The sequence below is a fragment of the Falco naumanni genome, chromosome 4, assembly GCF_017639655.2.
Source record: "Falco naumanni isolate bFalNau1 chromosome 4, bFalNau1.pat, whole genome shotgun sequence".
Classification (NCBI taxonomy): Eukaryota; Metazoa; Chordata; class Aves; order Falconiformes; family Falconidae; genus Falco; species Falco naumanni.
In genome coordinates, this window is record NC_054057.1 from 30,572,539 (window position 1) to 30,598,081 (window position 25,543).

The 25,543-nt window shown below is 39.2% G+C and overlaps 1 protein-coding gene across 3 annotated transcripts in view; it reads right to left on the bottom strand.

Annotated features, from left to right (window-relative positions):
- BZW2 (basic leucine zipper and W2 domains 2) overlaps positions 1-25,543 on the bottom strand; it is a 56,604-nt gene that overhangs the window by 17,723 nt on the left and 13,338 nt on the right. For all 3 annotated transcript variants that reach the window (XM_040593130.1, XM_040593133.1, XM_040593131.1), the window contains 5 exons: positions 19,079-19,143; positions 12,597-12,773; positions 11,346-11,449; positions 8,366-8,431; positions 1,920-2,055 (listed from right to left, as the gene is read on the bottom strand). In XM_040593130.1, coding sequence (XP_040449064.1) covers positions 1,920-2,055; positions 8,366-8,431; positions 11,346-11,449; positions 12,597-12,773; positions 19,079-19,136 — 541 coding nt within the window. In that variant the 5' untranslated portion in view covers positions 19,137-19,143. The remainder of the gene's footprint in view (positions 1-1,919; positions 2,056-8,365; positions 8,432-11,345; positions 11,450-12,596; positions 12,774-19,078; positions 19,144-25,543) is intronic.

Genomic DNA, 25,543 nt, shown 5'->3' on the forward strand with positions numbered 1-25,543 from the left:
TACTCACAGACATTTTCAAACTTGTAGTTTACAGACCAAATTTATCACTGGCCAGTTCCTATATGTGCTGCTACTGTCTTTTCCTTTAAATAGCTCTTTTCTTTTTCTGCTTCCCCCTGCCCCCCCCCCCTCCCCCCCATTTGCAGGAAGTAACTTCAGCCACTCATTTTATTGATGAATGCCATTAGCTGCTCTTTGCATTTGCACTGGTCTTCCAGCATGGGTGACAAGAAGGGTACACTAACCCTGATGATGTTCCACCACTGTCTAGACCCTTCTTTGTCCCTGCTAGAGACATCCCCCCCAACATTTTTTTTACACCTATACATCACAGTAAAAGTAATGACAACACTGAAAATAAGTAATACTAAAACGAATTTGGTATCTGCCCTCAAACTTGACAGATCTCCTGTCTGCAATCTACCCTTATCTCACTTTCAGCCAATTCCTTGATAGTATTACAATTCCCATGCTGATCAACAACTCCCTCAGCTCACCTAATCGTTTCCTCATGTATTTTAACTTTCCCTGCGGGCAGCATGGGTTTTTGTAAGTCAAAGAATGTATCAAGCTTATTTTTATAACCTGTTTTAAGCCTTGCTCTTTTTCCTGTTTCTCAATTATCTTTGCATCTTTAATTATTCTTCCATAAAAGATCTATTTCAGGACACTGATTGAAAAATCTTTTCCTCCAATGCTGACCCAGGTATGTTTTTAGTATATATAAATCAAGAACCAAAAGTATATGTAAGCTCCTGAAAAAAGTTTAGGGCTCCCAGAAACATAAGTCCATAATGCAAATGGAATTTGTTCTAGGATTCCTACATAACAACTGTATTCCTAAAATGTTAAATTTAAAATATAACAAATTGCTTGAGTTTTAAAAAAATACGAGTTTTCATATGCCTCTTGTCTTTCCCCATAACTAGGAACAGACTACGCTTTAAAAAAATTGCAGGCAATCACCCTAACACATGGATTAGTGCTTGTTTGAATTTTCTCCTACTTTAATTTTGATTCTGAAAGCTGCGAGTGATGACAGAGCAAAGCTGCAGCTGTGTCTTTTCTTTCTGCAGCATTTCGAAAACAAATGTAATGATTATCATGCTGCAAATGAGAACATGAAGTTAGAATACTTTTTTTAAAATGAAGATTAGAATAAATTTTAGCTAATATATAGTTCTTTAACAAAACCAAAAAGATTTTGTGTAAACTGTTCAGCACTGACAGTGCATTTGTAATTATTTCAGGTAGACAGTAACTGGCAGAGAGAGACATTGTTGAACAAGCATGTGGGAAATCAGGACTCCAAGGCTGATGGCTATAAATAAGTAACCAAATAAAAACCCTCAAAAAAAAAAAAAAGTCATCCCAAAAAGACATTATACCCTAAGACTGAAAGAACTCATCACATGGTGAATACAAGTCCGTGGGAAAGTGTATCAATCTGATCACTACTGGTATGAGGGCAAAAATAAAGGTTTGAGGGGCTTTTTTATTCTGCAGTATCCAGTTGGGCTGTATGTGCTCGCTGTCCCGCTTCACACTCAAATTCACACAATATTGGCAACACTTGAAAAAATCCTAGTAGACATATCTCAGGAATAGATGTTATACTCCACACTTTTATAGTATCACAATAATACATATATTGTACAATTTTGCACACACATGTATAACTTCCAAAAAACATAACTCCTTTGGGGTTTGTTTTTGCTTTTTGTTGCCTTTTTCCTATACTTGACCACCCTCTTACTAGATTTCATAAAGTATGTTAGCCATTGCTGTCTGTATATGCTTCTGCATTAAAATACTGATTTCTGTTGTACAGTTAAAGCTTCCAATGTATAAAATATGTTGCAATAAAATACATCCCCTATTAAAGCTGATATAAGAAAAAAGACCATATAGAAAATTACCTTCTTTGACTATACTGTCAGTGAAGAGGCTTGTTAAAATTGTAGCAGGAAGAGTCCCGTTGGCTAACAGGATGCCAGAAAGCATTGCCAGCTTTGTCTGTTCTGTCTCAGTAAAGGCTTTAAGAAACAGCAGAAGCTGTGGGTCAGACAAGGGAAAAAAAAAAAAAAAAAAAAAAAGGAGTTGAGCCGTAGGCAATGAAAACAAGTAAAGACTAATGTTAGCACAGTTAAGTTCTTCTTTCTCAAGAAGTCCCACTATAATTAATAGCAAACATGTCAAAATCTGTCCTGAAACATGGCAATACTATTTCACTGATTCTTCTAATTTCACTTTTTGTAAGAATGTAAGCATGTGGAATACAGCCTTACTCAGGGAGACAATCCAAATATACATCTATATGGGTAAAACCAGAAATGCTTGGCAAAGGCTCGAGACCCACAAATTAAAGGATGGCAGACTTACTGATTTCAACAGGCTGACAGGAGCCTGCCCATTCACGTATTCAGACTTTGGACTAAGCCCCGCACAGTTGTAGTGTATTTTCTAGCTTACAAAAACTGTTACTTATACAAACAAAAGAAGGATGAGAAAGTTTCCCGTTTTCCTTTTGGGGAAGAGAACACAACACAATCACAACAGATTTTCTATTGGCTAAAATAAGAGATACATGTAAAGTTCAGACATTCTTGATAAAGCTGACAAAAGACAGACAGGAACAAAACCTGCTTTAAAACCTCACCATTCCCACTACTAATTACAAGAGGAAAGAGATAGGTTGAAGGATTGCAAATCTTAACACCTTAAATGCTAGAAGATCTGAACCATGTATTTAACTTAAAAGTCCAAAAATGGCAATTAAGTCTATTTTAAATATCTTAATATCATATGTCAAAATTAATTACTTGAAAGCGCATTGATGAAGTACATTAGACCTCTTTTCCTTTACACCAGGAAAAAAGTTGTGCAAAACGAGATTTTGTCACTAGCATTACTGTTAACACATTAGCAATCACAATATGGGTGATGGGAAAAAGGAGGCTAGACAGCAAAGGGCAGCTTCATTCTTTGCAAAAAGCTGCTGACTCCATCAGAAGCTCACTTCCAAATTTACTGCCACCACACACAAAAAAAATAAAAAAAAGACTGCAGACATCCATTTCTGGAGTTAAAATGGAACTCTCATTTCCTTGTTCAGCTACCAGCACTTTATTCACTACCTTCTGCTGTCATGATACCCTTTTTCCTTCTCCAAATGAGCAACAGATGCAATCAAAGCAGAACAGCTCATTCTGATGGAAAATTCCCACCCAGTTTCCAAATTAAGGGTATTTCTTAATTACCAAATTCTACCCATACAAAGGGACAGCATATCACACACTCCAGTGCTTGTTTGTTACCACAGAGCGTCAGAGCTCTTCTCCAAGATACCTAAGCAACCTATAATTAACTGCAAACCTTTCTGAATGTAGTGATACTTTAAAAATCTGGATAAATAATGAAGTTAGTTATTAAAACTCACGTCTTGTTTTATGAATAGCTCTGCTCTGTATCAGCGAACAGAACTAAAAAAAACCTCATTCATTCGGTGGTACTTACATCATAACATCAGCTTTAAAATTACAGCTTACACAGGCCTGAATGATTCAGCCACAGACAAATCATTTGGGTTTTTTTAGCAGGCTTCAGCCAAATGACTGCAACATGCAGTTTTAGCTTAAAAGAAGAATTATGAAACTATAAAATCTCAAGGTGTAATTTTATTTCAACAAACTGTGACCCACAACCAAAAAATGTATGAAAAATTTGGGATGCAGATGAATGGAATTATTATTTCTAAATATATGGAGGAGAGAGAAGCGGTGTGCTGAATTTCCAAATGCAGCAATTAACTGGTCCATATAATGGTGCAGGAAAAGGAACTCCAGGGCCACATTTAATAAGACTTTTTAACAGAATTTCAATATAAGCCTAGTGTAAAATGGAGGCCTGGGGATTTAAAGCTTTCTTTATATAAACTTTATCAATAATACTGTACCAAAATGAGATCTGCACAACAACAAAAAAAATGCTGGAATTAGACCTTTTGTTCTTTACTGTAACTACTAAGACTGAGAATGTTAACAAAGAGGAAACAGCTTTAGATTTCTGTATAGCCTACTTAACTCTTTTTCCTTCTGCTCCCATGCAAGCAAAAGATGACTATTCTGATTACAAAGTGGTCACACTGATTACTTTAACATGACAGACCAGGTTTTGACATACTTCTGAGCTATAACCTCCACTGGATTTTGTCAGTAAGGACTAGATCATGAACAGTTTCACCCATTCTTTTCAGATTTGAGTCATAAAAGCAAAACCGGCAGGAAATTCAGCTGCAAAGCCAGAATTATGCAGTCCAAGGTAGAAAAGGATTCTAAGAGAAGGACATCCAAATATTTATCAACTCTAGTTTTGAGAAATCTGTATTTGTTCAAATATTTTGCAAGGCCTGAAATCACCTACCTATGAAGTCCACAGACTCATCCTCTTCCCTTTCTTTTGAAACATGTATCTTGCAAGTCTCTTAGCATAAATCTGAATTATAGGGTTCTTGAACTGTACCCCATTGCAGTATGTTCTGAGCAGCAATCTCATCTCCTACACATCTCTCACTATTTAAACCACTGTTGGTGCTACTAGCATAATTTTTGCTTTACTAATATTTTTTAAAAGCAGCTCAATAAATGTACATGTCATTTTCTGCTGTTCAAGGATATTATTCTATACTTTCAAGCAATTGTGAAACAGTCTGATTTAGAGGGAGACTGGGTGATAGGATGAATAAAACCTCTAATGAACCTACATAAAAACCATCAAAAAGAACAAAACATTTGGTTCAAAGCTGTTGTTTTAGATTTTTATTGCTGTTTACTTTAAGAGCTTTTCTTTTACCATCATGATTACATACCTCAGCAGGGAAGTCACAGAATGTCCAAGTCACTTCAGAATAGTACCAAATCACCCACAGAAAGTTCTCCAAGCTGATGCTTCCCTGCTGTTAGCGAAGCACTGGCTTTGCTCTTTTGTTACAGATACAGACTGATTCCAGACATAAAATGCACAGTTCTGGCTCAACATTTTGTACTTCTCTCATAGCTTTAAGAACTCCCACCTATTTAAGTGGGAGTTCAGAATGCCTAATAAGCACAAGACCAGACCTAATGCTGTTTCATGCTATTTCTGCCTTTAAAGAAAAAGTCTTCTGGGCACAAAAGATATGCACAAGTAAAGACATACATGCAATGTTAAAAAGCATACAAGAAAAACAAGTGCTTCTGCTCTCCTCTTGTGATCTGGAAACCTTGATAGTGAAAATTAAGGAATTTTATCCACACAGGAGTGTGGTGTCTTCTTATATCTTCATTATCTGAACTGATCTGTTGGTTCAGCATCTGATAGTTTGTCACATTTGTAGACAGCACTGAATTGTCAGCAATTGAGAAGGCAACTAACAACAGATACCTGCTGACCAATTCTTGCCTTTCATTTAGCTGACTTGAAGCATCTATATTTACTCCCCATTTAATCTCAGAATGTTAGTCTCCTCTTATGAAATGTCCCAAGTTGATTTAGGGTTCTTTCATTAGGAAAACAGGACCACAAAGGACCTCGTAACATCTCCCAGTACATATGACAGCCTCATACGATTTAGTACTATTTACCACTGTTAAGACCAAAAATGTACTTACCTGTACTTTAACCCAATTTTGATAGTAAAAACACCTATACGGAATGCTACTTAAACATGCAAACATACTATATAAACAGCTAATATTGCATTCTTCATCCACTGACCTGAACAGAAATACGTATGTAAGAAAGATGAACGTAAATTTGGAACTGAGAATTTTACTGAAATTACTGCAAAATGCTGTCATAGATCTATGCCAGTATACTGGGCAGCGCTCATATGAACTTAAAACTGCCTATGTCAAAAAACAGCAGGTCAACAATGCACTTAATCATCTTTGTCTTCTGTTGAAATTGCTTGCACAAAAGAATTTAGACATAAAACTTCAGAGGTATGATTTGCTTATGTCACTAGAAGAAAGAACAACTGGCAATTTTTGGGGTACAGAGTTAAGAAATGAAACAACTGAAAGCCAGAAGCAGACAAAAAAGGGAAAGGTGCTGGGAAATAATAATGTCCTAATGGCAGAATTTTGAACTGGAAGACAAAAAGCAAATACTTGTACAAATACTGCCATTTAAGACAATCTCTCTTGAAAGAGAAGTCCCACTGACACCATCTGCTTTTTTACAGTAAAACTGCTGGTATTGCCTTCGTTTTTTTCAGCATGACTTCTTCTGTGAGGAGAGCGAATTTTCCCCGAAGTGCTCTAGCTGCCTAATGAATCTGCCAGAAAAATCACTTCCATTGCTGGGACAACCCATGAAACAACATCAAGGAGTCACTTTTGCTTTTCTAACCACCAACTGCAGTAGTCTTTGAACTACTAAATCTTACAGAAACACCCAGAAATACTGATTTATCTATCTTCTGACCCTCTATGAGCACCTACTCTTATAGAAGTTATTGAACACAGGGGTTAAAGCATTAAACAGTTAAAAACCCAGCAGCTTCATCAGCAAGATGACAGTCACTTGGTGGGTTCACACAAGCAGAGGGAGGCAGAAGGTAAGCAAAAGGCATCTATGAACAGTCCTCAAGGGTTTTAAGGCAATGACAGAGCAGGTGCAATACACAGGCCCAAAGACCTTCACAACCACCTTTCTAGTTTCTAATTCTTTGATAAACTGCAATAACCAAGGAAGAGGGCACACCCTGGCACCCACACTGAAAGGCCAGGTCCCCAGGAGCCACACCAAGATTTGCACCAGCACTAAGGGTGATGAAGGAAGGGCAGATAGAAAAAAATTCTCCTCAGCCTGGGACCACGATGCAGACCTAATCCCATGATCTGTCATGTAAGATGTAATGTGACACTGAAAAGTATACAAAAAGCATGTACATAAAATAGAGACCTGCAGTCTGCAAGGGGAACAAACCCACTCTGACTCCCCACTTCCATGACTAGGATGCTTCCCATGGCTTTAAATTAGTAGCATGACTCCAGTCACACTGCACCTCAAATAATTTCCTTCTCTCAAGCTAGGATATGGCTAAACTTTACATCGGGGGCATCTTCATCTTCATCTTTACATCTTCAGCTGAAGAGTCAAATTATTATATATTAACCAGTTTCATCTTGTCATTAAGTGTGCAAAGTGAATTCTTAGGAACTTAGAGGGTTTGAAGCCAAGCAAGTTACAGAAGAGAGAGGAGGCGGCTTGAATTGACATGGTATTTGCTTAATATGCTGAACACTCTGAAACTTGAATGTTATGAGTCAGCGCTTCTCATGTCAGTGATTATAGTAATTAACAGCAAGAACATTAGATTTTCGTGGGGACAGAGGTAAATTTAGGTCTTTAGAACGATGTATTGAGTAACCAGCATCAGCTGATAGGCATGCTGGCCACAAGTGCAAAAATAATTTCCTATATAAGCAAGAATGTATAAATCTGAGCCAAATTTATTCAGCCACAAGAGGTGGTGGTAAGGCATCACTTCCACACTTACCCTCACTTGACTTTTGCAGCAATCTTTCTAATGTTTAAATAATATGGAAATGCTTTCAACAGACATAGTATTTTACTCACAGGACAGGTTTCACCATTATCAGCATGCCTGTTAACTTACAGCACAGCCCAGTGTTTATTATTCAGACCATTAGAAAAAGATACATTTGTTACTAGGAACTCAAAACAGACAAAACAAATCTGTATTTTGTTTTTCAAAAATTTCCACCTAGGCCAGGTTTCTCCTGCCTCCTTAAAATTCAGTATCACAAACGAAGACAATATCCACAAATATCCACTACAGTCTTAACAGGCAAATCCTGAGCACTCAGCCAGCAGTGATGACTTTCCCTTGCACATATCTATGACCTTGAATACAAAAACTTGTGGTTAGGATTCATTGCACAGTGCAGCAGTAGTTTAATACTCATACATCAGGTGCCATTCTGCACAGTTGATTTGCACCTCTTCTATGGGAAAAATCACAGAGAGCTGTTCTGTTAGGACAGTAACACCACCTCTTGTTAAGAGCTACACCCCAAAACACATCGAAGATCTGCACAAAAAAGCCTGGGATAAGAAGATGGGTATGGTCAAAGCAACCAAAGGAAGCATTAATTCAGAATTACTCTACTTCAAGTGCTGTCAGCAGTATTCCCACAGAGCTAAATTTGCACACTAAAGCTACCATCTGTAGATTCCATCCGCTTTTCCAGTAGAGCTAAATAAAGCATGTAACGGTGCCACATTTGTATATATACAATTATATTAGACATAGGGTAAGAAATATTAACACTAAAGAGGAGACTGCCACCAACATTACCTTTTTGATTTCATCTTCAAATGCTTTCTCCAGGTATTTGTATCTCCTGATAAGTTTATTGAAGACCTAAAGATAAACATAGATAAACTTAAAATTTAACTGTAACGATCACAGCCATCCCTCTCTACAAAAAAAGGCAAACAAGACTGCCACTACTGAATCCATAAAGAATATCTTTTGACTAATCCATGATAAGACAGTTTTTTCTTTTTGTTGTCTCCACAGAAGGAAAGAAAAAGTAGGAAGCACTACTGGCTTCTCACACTCTAATATTCCACAGTTCTCCTTTGACATTGTTTCCAGGAATTAAGCAGCCAGCAGAGTATATCTGCAATTATGTGTTGCATTGTCTATCTCGTGGCAGACCACGAAACATCCCTCTCTATTAGTTTGTTCACGAGTGGAAAAATACAAGTTTTGCAATTCTTGCTTCACAGAGGAATGTATGAATCAGAATTTACTGCAGTTCGAGAACGGTCTTTTTCGTATTTCTCAAAATTTCATCCATACACTACTTTTCACCCTATCCATAGATCAAAAGCAAGGGAAAGGAGGAGGAGAGGGAGGTTAAATCTGCACCCTTCCCCTGGTAATGCAGCGCTCTGCTCTCTGGGGAAGTTGTCAGGTGTAAGCCAATGGAGTGAGGCAGTCAGGCACTGCTGGGCATCTTCAATAGATGCAGGATCTTTGTCGAACAAGTGAAAAAATCAAGTTGTGGCCATGCTGAGAGGCAGAGATATACAGAATTCTAATAAAATAAGGTGTAAGAAGAAAATGTAAGGTAGCATCTTGTTCACATCTCCAAACAGTTTTGTGTATTTTCAGAAGCCCTTGTAAATGACAATTTACACTTCATAAGCAAATAAACTGCTAATATAGCAACATGAGCTTTAGTATTTTTCCTTGAAAACTTTTCAGTCTTTGACTGAAACCACAAAAAAAAAGCCACACTACTAGTTCATTTGTGAGGCAGAGTAAGAAATTACCTAGAAGATAAGGAAGCTCCAAACACTGTTTTAGTCTAACTCCACTTTTTTATAATACAGTAAGAGCTCTATTTCCCATCACGCATGAAAAAAACTGCTGAGGTATATAAAACAATACATCTCTTCAGACATTAACTACAAAATGTTGACTTACTTTTGTGTCTTTTGGTTTGAAATGCAGTGAATACACTGAAAATTTCACTTCAAATCCTGAAGTCCTCCCCTTTCCATTTTCTAACATGCGACCTTTTACTTTAAAAAAAATTCTCCTTGAGGGACTGGTACTGCCAATTTTTGTTACCAAAAATACTAAAATTCAAGACGACAGAATCAATGCTTTTACCAATAACAGATTTTCCTGAGGTAAATACCCTGTTTGTAAGAGATGATAAAGCTGATAATATTGACTCCCTTTCCAGAAATAAGTGTATCTTGTGTATTTCACTTTTTCAGACTATCAAAGATGTGTTTTTTAAAGGACCTTTCTGCCATTTAGCAAATATTTGTTACTGATGCAGATGCTGAACTCGGCATCCTTTAAAATCAACCACGAACCTTTTCAGCAACTTACCACCCTCAACTCCTTAAGCAGGGACAGTGGCTTTTAAGCTTTCATTCACTGTCTCCAGCATCCTGATAATAACTAGTTATTTTAAAAGATAAATACATTACTTAATTAACAATAGACTTTTGATATATGGGAGTTTAAACGGTGTTGCATTTTTATGCAGTCCTACTTGTATCCAGAATTGCATGGTGGGTTCCAACTTTCAATAAAGCTTTCAATAGAATTCTTACTGTATTTTCTCACATAGTTATCACAATCCGTTAGAGTGTCACACAATGTTAGCTTCTCTTCAACAATGTTTTAGGCTTTGTTGCTTTTTTGTTTTTATTTCACACAGGCCTATTTGTGCAAGCCTTATTCCTGCAAGAAGAAATTATGTATCACATATGTAAGAGAAATGAAAGCTCTTGGAATATATGCCCAACTCCTAACTTGAGCTACTCTTACACAACTGAAGCTTGGAGGCATGAGCTTTATATTTTTTTGTCATTCATATACTTCATAGAACCATTTAGACTAGGAAAGACCTTTAAGATCAAGTCCAACCATTACACTAGCGCTCCCGAGTCCATCACTAAACCGTGTTCCTGCACATCTACATGCTTTTTAAACACCTCCAGGGATGGTGACTCAACCACTTCCCTGGGCAAGCTGTCCCAATGTGTGACAACCCTTTTGATTAAATTTTTTTCCATCTAAATATCCAATCTAAACCTCCTTGGTACAACATGAAGCTGTCTCCTCTTGTCCTATCGCTTGTTACCTGGGAGAAGAGACCAACCCCCACCTCGCTACAACCTCCCTTCAGGCAGCTGTAGAGAGCAATAAGGTCTCCCCTGACCCTCCTTTTCTCCAAGCTAAACAACCTCAGTTCCCTCAGCAAGACTTGTTCTCCAGACCCTTCAGCAGCCTCGTCGCCCTTCTCTAGACACGCTCCAGCACCTCAGTGTCTTTCTTGTAGTGAGGGGCCCAACACTGAACCCAGTATTTGAGGTACGGCCTCACCAGTGCCGAGTACAGGGGAATGATCACTTCCCTAGTCCTGCTGGCCACACTATTTCTGATACAAGCTATATTTTTGACACAATTCATGTGTTTCTAGAAGTACGCTCATACAAATCTTTCAGGCTGCATACAGAAATGGTCAACAAAAATAATCAGGATGGTGTCTAAAAATATACTGAACCAAGAGCAGACTGAAATAAGACTCCTTTCTTTAAAAGAAAGCATTGCCAGCTGTGATCAGATTATCTTAGACATCCTATTTTCTTACCTAAAATTTATAAATTAGGGCAGATTACTGGTTAACTGGATTTTCAATTGCCCTCTAACTAACCTGTTGCAGCCTAGACAGCCTGCAGATGTTCCACTGTAATCCCCTTTGATACATAAATGGAAAACAGTAATGAACCACGCCTTTACTGACCTGAGCATAATTTCGGATGGCATCATGGTCTTCATCTGCAAAAAATACACAGTGATTGGTCATCTTGGTCTTGTCATTGTCATCAATGCGTGTGCCTCCCGGAGCTAAAAGAAAGAAAGAAAGAAAGAGTCAAGAAACAATGCCTTACTTTAGAGACTGTTATACAATTACAAGTTTCAATACATCTAGGAAGTCTTACGTTGTTATCACTGTGGTAAAAGGGAAGGGTAAGAGAAAGAAGCAAAGAGGGGTGAACAGAGGGGGGAACTGAGCTTTGCAAGGCTGTGGTGGCACCTGGCAGAAGGGACAGATGGCTGACATGCTGCACCTTGACCTCACAGGACTGAGAGATTCAGTTCACACTAAGTAATCTCAGCTGGTTTTGAGAGCACTAAGTGTGATCAAGTAAGTATGGGTTGGAGAGTAACTTCTGCGCATATTTTAACTACTGCTTTAAACTCCACAATAATGTAAATCCTTTCCAAAGAGAAAAGCATCAGCACTCTGTTACTGATTTGAGGACTTGGAACATCCTCCTAACCCCTCTAATGCCTACCAGGCCCACATAAACATTCAGAACACTGCTGCAAAGTCTTCTCCGGGCTGATTTTGTTGAGGGCTTTTTTCCTGGGTATTTCCACTGGGTTTTGTTTCCTGCATTACCTCGTCTTACAAAAACATCTTTTCTTCTTGCATACTGAAGAGCAGGAAGCAGGAATCAAACCAGTATGGCCAGGAAAAAGCGCCAACTTACCCAAAATACAGAGGAAGGTGAAAGGCATGTTTTTGCCCAAGCTGCCACTAATACTTGGGAGAAATGCCCCACGAACATCCACAAAGCACTCATCGTTCACTTCTCTTCACTAGCCTTTGTTGCAATGTCCACAAAGCAAGCTTTGCAATAGCTAATAACTGCAGTGTTGTAACAACATTTTAATGCTAATGATTTCCTGTTTCCCCTGCTAGGTTTTTTGCATTTTTTTGCTGTGCTTTTATACACTGTTTCAGCACAGACTGAAGGCTTCTCAGAGCAGTAGCCTTTTGTGATATTTGCAGAATTCCTCACACAATCAAGTCCCTAGGTATTACTGCACTACAAACAACAAACAATGCTATGAGACAAGATGCAATAAACATCTACGGAAGTGCAACTGTCATAGTTTATAATTTCCAGTTTGTAAAAGATGACAGAATCTTAAAAGAAGCAAAGGCTGATCATCAAAATTCTGTATCAGGTACACTGCAGGTTACCTAGCATGCTGCCAGCTACCAAAATATCAAAGAGTGTGTCGGCATAGCGGCGATAATCAAGTCGTGAGCCTGTTGCATCCAGAAACTTGGCTATAGCTTCCAGGTCACTCCCAGCTTCATTGAGGCCTTGGACAATCGTATCCCTGAAGACTGTGGGTTCAAATTTCTCCTTTTCATCTAGAACAGAGATAACAGAGAAGGAAAAGGAGAGAGAGAGTCACTTTTCAAACTTTCTCTTAAAAGCCTGTATCTACCAACAACTGAAATGACCATGGCACCTAAACATATTCTCCCCATTCTGGTCAACACACCAAAAGTTTCTTTCTTTGACTTTTATTGCCTCTGGAAATTTTGCAGTGTTTACCCTTGCTTCCTTCTTCTCATTCCCTCAACACCAAAACACAAACAAACATACAGGAACAAGTAAATAAAGAGGAGGAAAAGCAACTATTGAAATTGTCTTCAAATTTCATAATCTTACTTCTCTAATTGAGGATATCGAATGTGCATATCATTATGCATTGCTAAATCTCATAGCAGGGTAAAGGGAATGTCAGTAATGTGTGCGTAATCTCACTGTAGGAATACGCTGTTTTTCATTTCTCAGTATTTTTCTCTAAATAACTATGGTCCCATACCTAAAATGTTTTCAAAAGAGACAAGTCTTCAGGAAAAGATGAGATCAAGGTATTAATAAAAACAGGTTTTGTGTAAACATTTAGGATCAGGCAACGTAGTATAACCCAAGAATTTCTCTTTCATATTCACAGACTTAAGAGTACTAGGGAACACAGAAATGCAGTGCTCACACTGCATTTGCTACAGCTGTCCCTGGTTGAACTCGATTAAGGTACAGTCTGACCTGCAGAAGACATCCCTACGTCAAGGCCATTAGTCACAACATATATAACTGCAACCTCCAGATAAAGCCAGGTAGATTTACCCATACCTCCTGCTGCTTTTCCTTGCAGCCTGTGAACAGCTTACCGCAGACACTTGAAGTTTCCTAACAAAACAAATTCCAGCCTTTATACAAAGGCACACACGAAATGCTTGTTGCCATCAAAATAACTCTGAACTCCAGAAATAAACCCGGGAGCTGTTCTGTGGCACTCAAAAAGCAAGTTTGTTTGCTCCTGGGGTGCACTCATTCTACCATCTTCAGTGCATCACTTGCACATTCTCCCCCTCTTCTAATGCATCCCCTTCCCCCACAACAAACCTGTCTGGGAGGCACAAAGCAGTCCCTTCCATTCAGCATCCCAGGCCACTGGGAAGCTCCAGAGACCAGTTAACCAGTCCTTCCAAGGAGCTGGGCAGCACCCAGCCAACAGCAGCTGCAGGGCTGTCTGTCAAGTGCTCAGAAGTGCTGGTAAAGTGAGCATCACCTTATTTTCCAGAAATCCCCTGCTATGCCTAGCTTTTAGTGGCTTGTCAACTCCATTACCCATCTCCACACGGCTTGCTGCCTCATCCCCCAAATCTATCCTCCTCAGACCACAGTTGAGGATTACTCAACTCCACGGATACCCACATATATGCTCACAAAACCACCTGCTCCCAACTCCAGCTCATCCTGAAGTGAGGCATACAACCATAGTGTCAACCTAGATTCTCCCCTATCAAGCTCTTGTCAACCAATAAACTACCAGTATGCCCCTTCTCTGGACTGCAAGTGACTTCTTCCCAGGTTTTTACTTCACCCCAGACCCTGGAGATATTCAGGCTCTCAGCTTTGTTACCCCAGCTTTCAGCTGTGATGAAAATCTGGAGTCTGCAACTGAGTAACCCTCTCCCGTATCTGCAGGGCATGCCCATGGTGGACAACCCATAGAGGGTCAAGTGGAGAAACTGAAGAACGTGACTTTGCTCTGGAGAAATGCCTACAAAGAGGCATACTACTGGAATCCCATCTGAGCTATCAGATCGGTTACCAAATACTCCGTTTCAGCTCTCGGAATTCCAACTTGAAGCATTAAAACGACCCGAAACAACCAACCCACAAACAAACAAGCCTTTTACTGAAGTGTAAAGTACTTTGGTACGTGTACTTCAGGCAGTTTTATTTGCCCACAAGAAACCCCACTCCACCCATAAGCAAGTATCTGAACATAATTATTCTCTTTCTGTTTACCAAATAAGTATGTATTATTTGGAGGTTAAAAAATAATGTCTGATGACTCATAAACCAGTAAGAAGACAGAGTTCTGTCTTAATAGAGGAGTTAACCCCCTCCCCCCATATTACTTTTTCAAATTTATTTATTTTGTCTAAAAATTTAAGATGTTCACGTCTAAACTGAAAGGTATTATATGCCTGGCATTATGGGTACACATTGCTCAGTACAAACACAAACATTATGATTAGTATTTCTTAGCTATTTTAAAGAGATTCTTCTCCTGTCCCAGAAGCTGTCCTCTCATCTAGAGTACCCTATCATTTTCTTGTCTATCACAATCTAAAAATTTACACAGGAAGAGGAGGTAAACTCATTGCATGAAAAATTATTTATAATTTTATTGAAACATTTTCCTACCAAGCTAATGTATTGAAGAGGAATATGCTGATGTAGTACAACAGGGTGAGTAAGAAGCCATCATCAAGAAGTGGTGACAGTATGTTGAGCTGTCAAGTACACAATTACTGAACAAGCACAGTTTCAATCATGGGCTAGCGGAGGCAGGTGTAGCTTGCAGATGTGATGCATACAATACCCAATGTAGCAGTGCTATACACAGCTTTTCATTTTCATCATGTTCCTTATTTCCTTTCTTTTACTTGTTAGAAATCACAAAGTACATTTAAACCTCTCTCCTTAAGAATTAATCTTAACTCCTCAGCAGAAGGCCCACAACTGTATTTCTCTGGGAGAAAAATGAGATGCCCTGTTTGGTCCTTCTTCTGACTTCACGTTAATGTAAAGGTGTTACAATTGACTTTTTATTGGATAATTTTCTTCCTGAAAATAATATGCATAATTTTGCTTAGCTTTCTTTTATGCTGACATTTACCTTTTTGCACCATCTTTTTAGCCAATATTAACTCTATGTTACCTATACTACAGGAACAAACTTGGGTGTCGAGTATTGCTTGTCAGCTTGCTTTAAACGCTATTTGTTCCTGTTAATGCTTTGGGAAGCTTTTTGTCCTACAGGTATTTGCCAACTGTCCGGATACATAAACTTTCCTTACTACCTACTGGCATTTTTACTATTCCTATTCCTTCCTCTTCCATTTCAGAACACGCAAAGACATCAATTTGCATGCGTGCAGTCAACACAATCCACAGCCCATGTATCTGCACTACAAGCACAAATACTAGCCAGAAGCCAACTACTGCTGACCCTCAAGAAAAAAAAAGCAGTATTCAACAGGTATGGAGATTATACTAAGAACTAATCAAGCTATTTTCTTTACCCAGATTGCTAAAAACTTGATATGGACCTGTGACATGCTTCCTTCCCTCAGCAGGTTCTTCCATTTACGGCATGGAAGATTTTTTTCCTTCAAATCTTTTAACGTGATTTTAATGCCTGCCACTACGTATGCTGGAGGCAAGGTTTATACCTTTTATTAGGTTATCTAATAGACCTGGAAGAAGTAGGATTTACAGTCTCCTCCTTCATAGTCCTCTCTTATTTTAGACACTAAGCATGCTTTCAAACTTCAAAGAAAAAAAATGCATCATCTTCCTTTTTTGCTCTATGAAAATCTCAGAAATTGTTCATATTCGGAGACCAGTTGCAGCTAGCTGACCAGTGATAATAGTTCATATGGACAATTATTTTTATTAGATGCCTGATGGCCATGTCACACTTCCACTGTCTCTCAGATGGCAGTGCTCCTGCCAGCTCCAGAAGCAGAAAAAGAGTATGATGGGACACAAATCAACTGGTAAGAACAAGGAGTCATCTCTCAGCCAGCTCACTTTCCCCAGCATTTGTGCATTTCAGACCCTGCTACCTGCCTGCCTGCTACACACAACAGCATAGTCTCTGATAACTGAAAATGCCATGGTGAAACCGCAGCCGCTGTACTCTGTCCTGTCTGGGTGAAATCCCAAGACTCTCTGATACACTGAAAGTCAGCACAAAAAAACCTAATAGCATCTTCGAGTCTAAGTCCAGGATATAACAGTCTGTGACACTCCTATGATTACGATACAAAAAGTATATACAAAGAGAAGGCAACAGACATGCTAAGAAGCCATTTCTCTACCTCAAGCCCTCCTCCTCCAGAAAGAAAACAGGTATCTACAATTTTCTAAGCAGGCCCCCACCATAACTGAAGAAGAGATTTTATGCTTTAAGCACATAAAGAAGTGTTTGCGTGTTAAAAATATTACATTAAAGCCGTTTAATAGCCCAAACCCCATTTAAGTAATCTCTCAAAAAAAAAAAAACAATCCAAAACACCCCCCCAGTCTTCCAGACACTCCCCACCCCCCAAGTGTCTGTCTTCTTCCTTCAAGGCCAGGCTGGACGGGGCTTCGAGCAACCTGGTCTAGCAGAAGGTGTCCCTGCCCACGGCAAGCAGGTTGGAACTAGATCCTTAAGGTCTCTTCCAACCCAAACTGTTCTATGAATTTATGATTCTAAGTAGTTAACAAGTGATCTAGTGCCACTTCCAATCACTGAACAGAAATTCACATTGGCACAGAATTACAAATAATATCTTTTTATTCTAATTATTACTTGTATAAAATAGGAGACAAAGACTAAATCTGTATTAGGACCCCTTATGCCAAACACGGTGCAAAACATGGACTGAAAAGAAAGTCTTTATGAGAGAACATTTTCTAAGACTTTTTTTTTTTCAAATAACATATGTACCATAATTGACTGACCTAGACTAAGTAACATATTGGATCAATCCAGCAGTGTGCATATCTGATTGTTTTTACAAGTTGATTTGACAGACACTTCTTCAGGGATTGTTAATTCCACTGTTCTCACTACATCTATGGTATTGCTAGTTAATGCAGTGTACAGCTCCTACTGCATAATGTTCTGGACCATTCTGATACAAAGTTAATCCCACTAATTACTGGAGCATCGTAATTACAAGCAATATAGGTTTCTTTTTTTAATGAATTATACCTACAAACATTGTATGTGCATCACAGAAAGGACATTTTCTATTTAAGAGACCACATCAGTCAAACTGAAGAAGTGACGTGTGAAAGGGAGGAAAAGACGAGAGTTTCTTAACACGACTGCTTTTTAACACGACTGAAAACAAACTAATTTGCAATTCTCATCCAAGCTTCGTGATCATCCTAGATCTTAAGACACTCACTCAGCTCTTCTGACTCATGATAAAATCTGTAATTTTCTGAGAAAGGTTACTAACCCTTTTTGTTTCTCTCATTCACACTGAGAAAACTGTCTTAATTACATCTTCTGTCACAAGACGTTAAAACCAGTAGTTAGCTTTTGATCAGAAACAGGACATTCAAGATGGAAAAAGTCTGTCACATGACAGATAGGAACCCCACCTGCGTGTGCTATAATAGTTTGCTATTGCAACAGCAAAAGATCCAAGTCTTCTTTTCACAAACAAGACTTTCTTTTCTGAAAAAAATCACTTATTGTGTATATTTTTGCTCTCTGCCTCAAAGTGTGGGGCATTCCTCTCAGACACCTACATCGTGACAAATGAACTCTGAGTATAATATAAGCAAGAATGTTAGGATGATGCTTGCTGAACAAAATACATGGATGATCAGTATAACTAGCACCACTTTGCTTTCTTTACAAATTGATGCAAAATAAAAGAAAGAGTGTTGGGTCATGTTTACAGAAAATAAGTATCACAATGAGTAAAATGGGACTTACACAATGGTAATTGATTTATTTTAACAATAAAAACCTAAACTACACTAACACAGCAGAAATATTTGTGAAAAAGGAGCTTTCTGACCTCTGTTGTTACAGAAAGCAGGGCCAATGAGATGATCTGACCATTTCATGGAGAAGGAAGGTGAGAGAATTCCTTTTTAGATGTGAAAGGTTCATTTATAGAATAAAGATGGCATTGATTTGAGCCACAGAAATAAAAACAAAAACCAAACCCCAAAAAGCCAGATAATATTCTTTACACAACCTTTAATTAAACACTCATATTTTGCTTTCTCAGTTGAAAAGGGCATTTTAAGAAACACCTAAAAAACCCCCATCTAATAAGTTTTCTTCCTTATATGTTAATATACCATAAACTCCATTAGAATCCAATTTTTAAACTGAGACTTCTACCAGACTTAACAGCTAATAAACCCAAATTTTACAGAAAGTCCTAAGATATATAGCAGAAATAATAACATTTGTAGTGCCTATTTAAAAATAACATCTGGACTCTTAACATGGCTGAAGAGAAGGGGAGAAAACCCTTATTCCTATTCAACTTTCAAGTTATTCCACCCGCCCTGTTTCCAGTCCTTTTAACAGAAAGACAAATAAGTAAAAAAATGTAACGTAACCTACCCCTCTTCCTAGTTTTGAACCGCTGGCCTGTTAGCACCGGCTTCTGATTCTTATTCATAAAATTTCTAGAGAAAAAGAGAAAAACATATTTTTACTATGGCATTTACAGATGACAGTTTAACCTAAAGGCAAAATAAAGATTCAGTGAGTAAAATCTCAGCATGTGAAAGGGAAAGTTCTTGATGTATACTCAAAGAATAATTCACATTATCTTAAATATGAGGAGCGCTACAATCCAAGAATAACTTCAATGAGATGTGCTTCTCTCAAAACCTGGCTCTTCACATCTCTACAAAACACCCTGAAGGTTCAAACCTGAGCAGAAAGGTGATGGAGGCTCTGCCCTTACTGCTGCCCCTGCAGCTCACGAGGATGCTCGGGGGCACAGAAGACAGCAGGTGCAGGGCTGGGAGCTGTCCTGGTGGGGTTCAGCATGGCACAGGTCTCACCCTCCATGCCAGGCAGCAAGTTCACCAGGCAGATTGACTCCCAGGACTGCATGCTGTCCTGCTGAAGATGTGACTGCTGTTTAACCATTTAGGCAATGTTTTAACCATCAAATCCTGCTCAAATGTTTCTTCCAAGCATCGCTGTATCTTGTTGCTAAAAACATGTTGGTGTTGTAAAAATAAAATATAACCAAATCCCTCCCCCCATCAACTTTGTGTATAAATAAATAGTATTCACGCTACACACAGAGTAAAAATATTCGGCATATATTACTTAAGACCTTAACAGTGAATCTTAACATGCAAAGTTTACAAATTTGGGAAGTAATCACATATTAATGCCATTTTATCTAAATAAAACTATTTTTCAGCCTTGGATATAATTAGTTTAATGACACAAGACGTAGCTGAACGCAAACAAAAGTGAATACAAGGAAGCTTTGCAGCATGTAGTAATCATCACGGCTCATCCCCCTGTCTTGCCAACAGCAAGTGCCAGCACTATGACTTTCAGGCCACCTACTTCACACCCTGCAGGTCATTAGGTCACTGTTAGGTACGATTCACTCACCCAGAAATATGCCTTACCAAGCTTTGTCCTTTGGGCATGTTCTCCTAATACAATTTTTTGCAAAACTAAAGTTATCATTTGTATTTCTTCATTGCAGACTCTGCACGTCTAGTTTAAAAGTACATACATTTTCCAACACTTCTTACCATGGGTAAAGAGAAACTCGAGGTCTGTGGCTAGAAAGATGCCATCAATCACATGTTACTATCCAAGTAATGCTCTCTCTACCCCTGAAAGTTAACCATTATGTTAACAATGCACCAGCTATACAGTATGTTCCCATTCACCAAACTTCCTCATCTAGTTGCAGCATCACTAGCTGGCCACTTCTGCAGCATTTCAAATGTTTTAATTTGGCAAATCACTGCTTTCTATGCTTTCTAGTCTAGGTCTACCCCTTAGCCACAGTCAAAAACTGCATGTATGCACTGGAAATAGCCAGTAAAGTTCAGAGTCAAGACTGGTTCCGCTGCCTGCAAGTCATGAAAAATACAAAGATGCAACAAGCAGTTAAACGGAGAGGTTCGTATTCACCACTGAGATTTAAAGCTATGGTTTTAACAGACCAAAGGGCATTTCAAAACATCTGCAACACTGAATAGTCTTCTGGAAAAAACAATCTGCCCATCAGCAAAGAGATTTAAAAATGGCAAATCATGATATCACAGGATCTTTTAAAGCACTGTAGGATCCAAGCCTCCCTTCCAGCAGAGCTCAAAAGTCTCCTTCCCCCACTTAACCCTCTCAGTGGCAGAGGGACCGGAGATGCTTTACAAATTAATTAGGCAGGTGAGGTAGCAGTCCACAGGGATAAGCAACAGCCCAGCCTCTAGCCAGCTAGATTTGACTTATTTATCTGGTTTGCCTTTCTGACCTTCAGTTATCTGCAAGAGACTGATCTGTAAGATGTAATATTCACCCATGTGTTTTTGATCGTTTTTATGCTTGGCCCTGATACCTTATGCCTTGCTCTGGGTCTAAAAATGTTCATTTCAAGAGACTGCAGGAGCCCAAGAGGTTTGGAAAGAAAGTGTCAAGCAAGCCACGCAGCAGATAATAATTAATCCTCTTGTCACAGCTATTTCAGAGCACAAACATGGCATCAGGCTGGGATTGACAGTGCCCGCTTAACGAACACACACAAGCCTTGGGGGCAATGAAATTAATGACACCTGACCTTCAACCCAGCCAGACTGGTATGGCTTCCCACTTGCTAGAAAAGATATAAATGCACATGCTACCTTTCTAGCACTAGACTTCTCCTTTCCTTTGACAGTGTCTTTTTAAACTGAGAGAATTGTTGCATGCACCTGAAGCTTGACTATCTGATTTTAGAACTGTTCCCTGTGAACTGTGAATATAAAATATGCCCTTTAAGACAGCTGGGAACAAGATTTTAACAAAAAAACCCAGTTAAAGTAAGACTCACCACTTGCGGCAGATTTAATGACTAGAGGTTCAGTGCAACAGAAGAGACTCTTGAATAGTTAATTACTAGGAACACAGGATCTGCCTTCTTCTGTATTTAGCTTTAAATGCACTGCGCTCTAATCTGTTATCTGAGTGAGGGTCAGGCTTTATAAGGCGATTCCTCAAGCCCAGGGAGAGCATGGGCACCTCCATCAAGAAACTGCAGCACGAGCCTGAGCAAAACCAACCCAGTGATCTACATGACAGCCCAGGATGTATCTATACTACAAATAACATCAGCTACTGCAAATAAGACTTTCCAGTGTTGTTGCCACCACAACAAGTGCCTGGACAACAGCTTAAAATTTACAAAATAAAGCAATGCAAAATTTTTGGTGTTTTGTTTTTAGTCAAGAACACACCAACAACAACACAAAAATGATGTCTGAAGGTTGTAAATTCAGGGTGGCAGCATATCAGCTTGCACGGTACATTCGATTGCACCGCAGTGCAGCCTGCCTCTCAGTTGTCATGTAGCTATAAAGCCTTGAAATCATAAAATAACTTGAAATATTACATATATTCTCTATTTTGAAAGGTATAGAATCTGGGTAGGTCAAAGCCAAAGTCAAATTTTTAAATGCCAGCTACAGAAGCCATAATTGTTTCAGAGCAGTAAAGATCTTATGGATGGGTATGGGTAGGAAGGAAATAGCCTCAGAAAGAAAACCCAAACCACTAGTCAAAGTTATATCTTGCAGCCCAACATCCTCCAGGATTGATACAAATTGCTAGCAGGAAAGTGAGCAAGAGATGTGGAATTGATAGCTCCTTAGCACACTCCTTCCACAGACTCCACTCTTCTACAGAAGAAGGGAGAAGCTCAGCAATAAATGTTTTACTCTTGATTCTCCCTTTAGGATTCATAAAACCTCTTGTAGAAAATTCATGTGTTTAAATTCCATAGCCAAACACTTTTATTTTATAAGCAGGTAAGTCAGAAGCTGGGCTGACTCGAGGAGATGGCAGAGAGCAGCACAGAACCAGACACCACATCCCAAAACAGGTTCATTTTCCATACAAACCTCAGAATGTCTAAGCCTGCTGATAACTAACTTACAGCTACAGAAATAATCAGAAAAATAAAAAAAAAATGCATGACTTAACACGAGTAGGAGTGGATTTGGGAACCTGTTTTAACAGGCTTCTGCAAAACAGATTCATATTTAAAAAAAATATATAAGTTGTTGAATTGTTACACTCTCCTGAAACTGCTTGAAGTGCACAAGTTCAGCCTTCTCTGCAGCTGCTTCTCACTTACATGCTAAAGACCCTGAACAGTTAAAACAAAACTGAGGGACATCTACAGTTGTAGATACCTGGACATATATTATATAGCAGTTTCTATAATCAACCAATCCTTCCCACACAATTAATAAAAAATTGCAACAGATTCAATTAATAAACCTAGCACTAATTAAAATTAATTTATAAAACCAGCAACAGATGAAGTAAAAGTTACCTCAGAGCTTCACCAAGTTTGAAGTTGCTTAACAAGTTAGAAAAGCGCCGTCTTTTATCCATACCACAGGGAAATTCTTACAAAGATTAACTCCTAAATTATTTAAAGCCTTTGTAAGGCCAAAGTTTCTACCAAGCTACAATACTGGAAACATGTTGCTCAAATTAAACAAAAAATAATAAAATACTGAAATCTTTTACCCAAACAAATACTGTTTTTCTAAGCATCACTTGAAATCTCAGAATCATCTGAGATTCTTCAGCTATTAACATGCTCACAATGAATTCAGGAACAGTTGCTTCTCAGCAGCAAAACTTCACTGTCCTACTTAGAAAGAGAAATCAATGCCAGACAATATTAAAAAAACCAACTGTTCAATAAAACTCCCTACCAAGAGTTTATGGCTCTACGTACGCAGGGCACTGTAACAACAGCAAGGGAGCCCACAGGGGCAGGTGGCGACCTTTTGGGCAGCCGACCAGAGGGCTCCAAGGGATGCTGATCCGGCTGCAGGCACTTGTGCTGACAGTGTCTGATTGACAGGGTGCGGGAGAGAGCTGCCAACGCACCACAAACACAGCACCACCAGCTTTCACAGGAACAGATGCTTGGCAGGAATTACTTCCATCTCCTTCCCTTGCTCAGATATCATGCAAGACAGGAGCACTCATCACAAAGTCAAATAAAATAAAAGCATAGATGGGGAGAGTTTCTACAAAGGAAAAACCCCAACGCATGTATCAAGGCCAATCTTTCCCCCCCCCCCCCCCCCAAGAACTGGAATATCCAGAACACTGAAAGGCTTTATTTGGTCTTTTTCATCCAGCAATGTTTACTACGTGTTTTCATCCTCTCACTGTTACAGTTCCAGGTTTAGGATGAAAACCTGAAGAGGGTTTTCCTCCTCTTTCAGCAGCGAGCCAAGGAGTTATGTCAAAATCAAATTACCAAACTCGAGCAGCATGGAGGAAGACCTGCCCTTGTACTTCTGCTGCAGAGGAAACATGTCAGTGTGCAGCCAACAGCTGTCTCCCCTCCCCAGGAAGGCAGCAGGCAGCTAGATTACGAGCTAACAAAATCTGTAGGTGCAAAACGCATAAATCATTACCAGTACAGAGGTACAGAATGATGTAAGGGGATGACAGGACAGAGCGGATGCAATGCAGCCACCGGTTCTCACCAACTCCTTGTCAGGCTTCTCACTTTCCACTGGGACACTGAGTCCCTGTGGGGACTCCTGCAGCTCCTACTTTTCCACAGGCACTCCCCAACACCTGGGTGCAGCGAGAGGCAAGCAGACACAATGCACATCGGTCACGCAGCCCTCAGTTGCTACAGCATTCACTGCCATGACAGCTGTGAAACATTTTCTGCTTTAACACAGCTTTCACACCCTCATAAGGCTAAAAAATCCACCTCAGCTGCCAACATTTCCCAGGTTTGGTCAGTATGAAGGAAAAGCACTTTATTTATACATCTCAGGCAGTACAATGGCTAGCCCACAACGTGAAGAGCAGTGGCAATGCTTCCAACCTCCTGCTGCAGCTCATTTTGATACTGTGGAAAAAATAAGGAAGTAAGAAGCTCTGTTTGCTGCTTCCCAGGGTTCCAAATGCAGAGGAAAGGACCAGAGCAGCGCTAAGAAGCCACCCTTCCTCTCTCCTTCATTGCACATCTGGGGACACAGCAAGAACAAACCCCTACACTTAGTGAGATGCATTGGATTGTCTTTACACAAGCTGACAACTGTTATTTCAACACCATTTTCCAACTCTTGCCCTCTGTTCCTAAAACATAGGGTTTTTTTCAGAAGTGACTAATAACCTGGAGGTCTGCAAGTTCAACGAAGGTGTAAATCAGCAGTAAGGGCAGCACTGGCAGCCAGAAGGTTTATCTTGCTATTTTGCCCACAGAGGCCACCAGCTGAGTTACAATGTTTATGAGACCTTTACCCCAAAGGTTCCATTCATTACAAACAGTAAACCCAGAGCCAGGCTCTTGCCACATTAAAATCCACTCACTGATTTTACTGCACAAATGACCTCGATGGCAATATGGAAGGACTAAGCAGCCACATAATGATGTGCAGGGTAAATACAATCAACCTCATGTTTTAATAATTACATAAAAAAAGGATACTGCTAACCTACATGTTTATTGCTGAAAAATACATCTTCTTTTATGGATTGATTTTGCTTATGACGTTATACTACATGAAGCAGCTAGATACTGACCTTTGATTTCATACTTGGAAGCATGCCCTAGTCACCAGCGGCTATCGGGTATTATCTTAAACCTGCTACAACACTATCTTTTGACATACACTAAATGCCCTGCCTTTCCCAAAAGAGCCATCCAAAGCTCTTAAAGCACTTAAATCTTTTTTTTTTCCATTTTTAATACAGAACAGTGTTTTTCCACAGTAAAGAGTAAGCGTCCACTCAAGTAAAAGTGTTGCCCTTTATTAGTATGCCCAATGGGAGAGAGAAAACAGATGAAACAAGTGGAAGTGG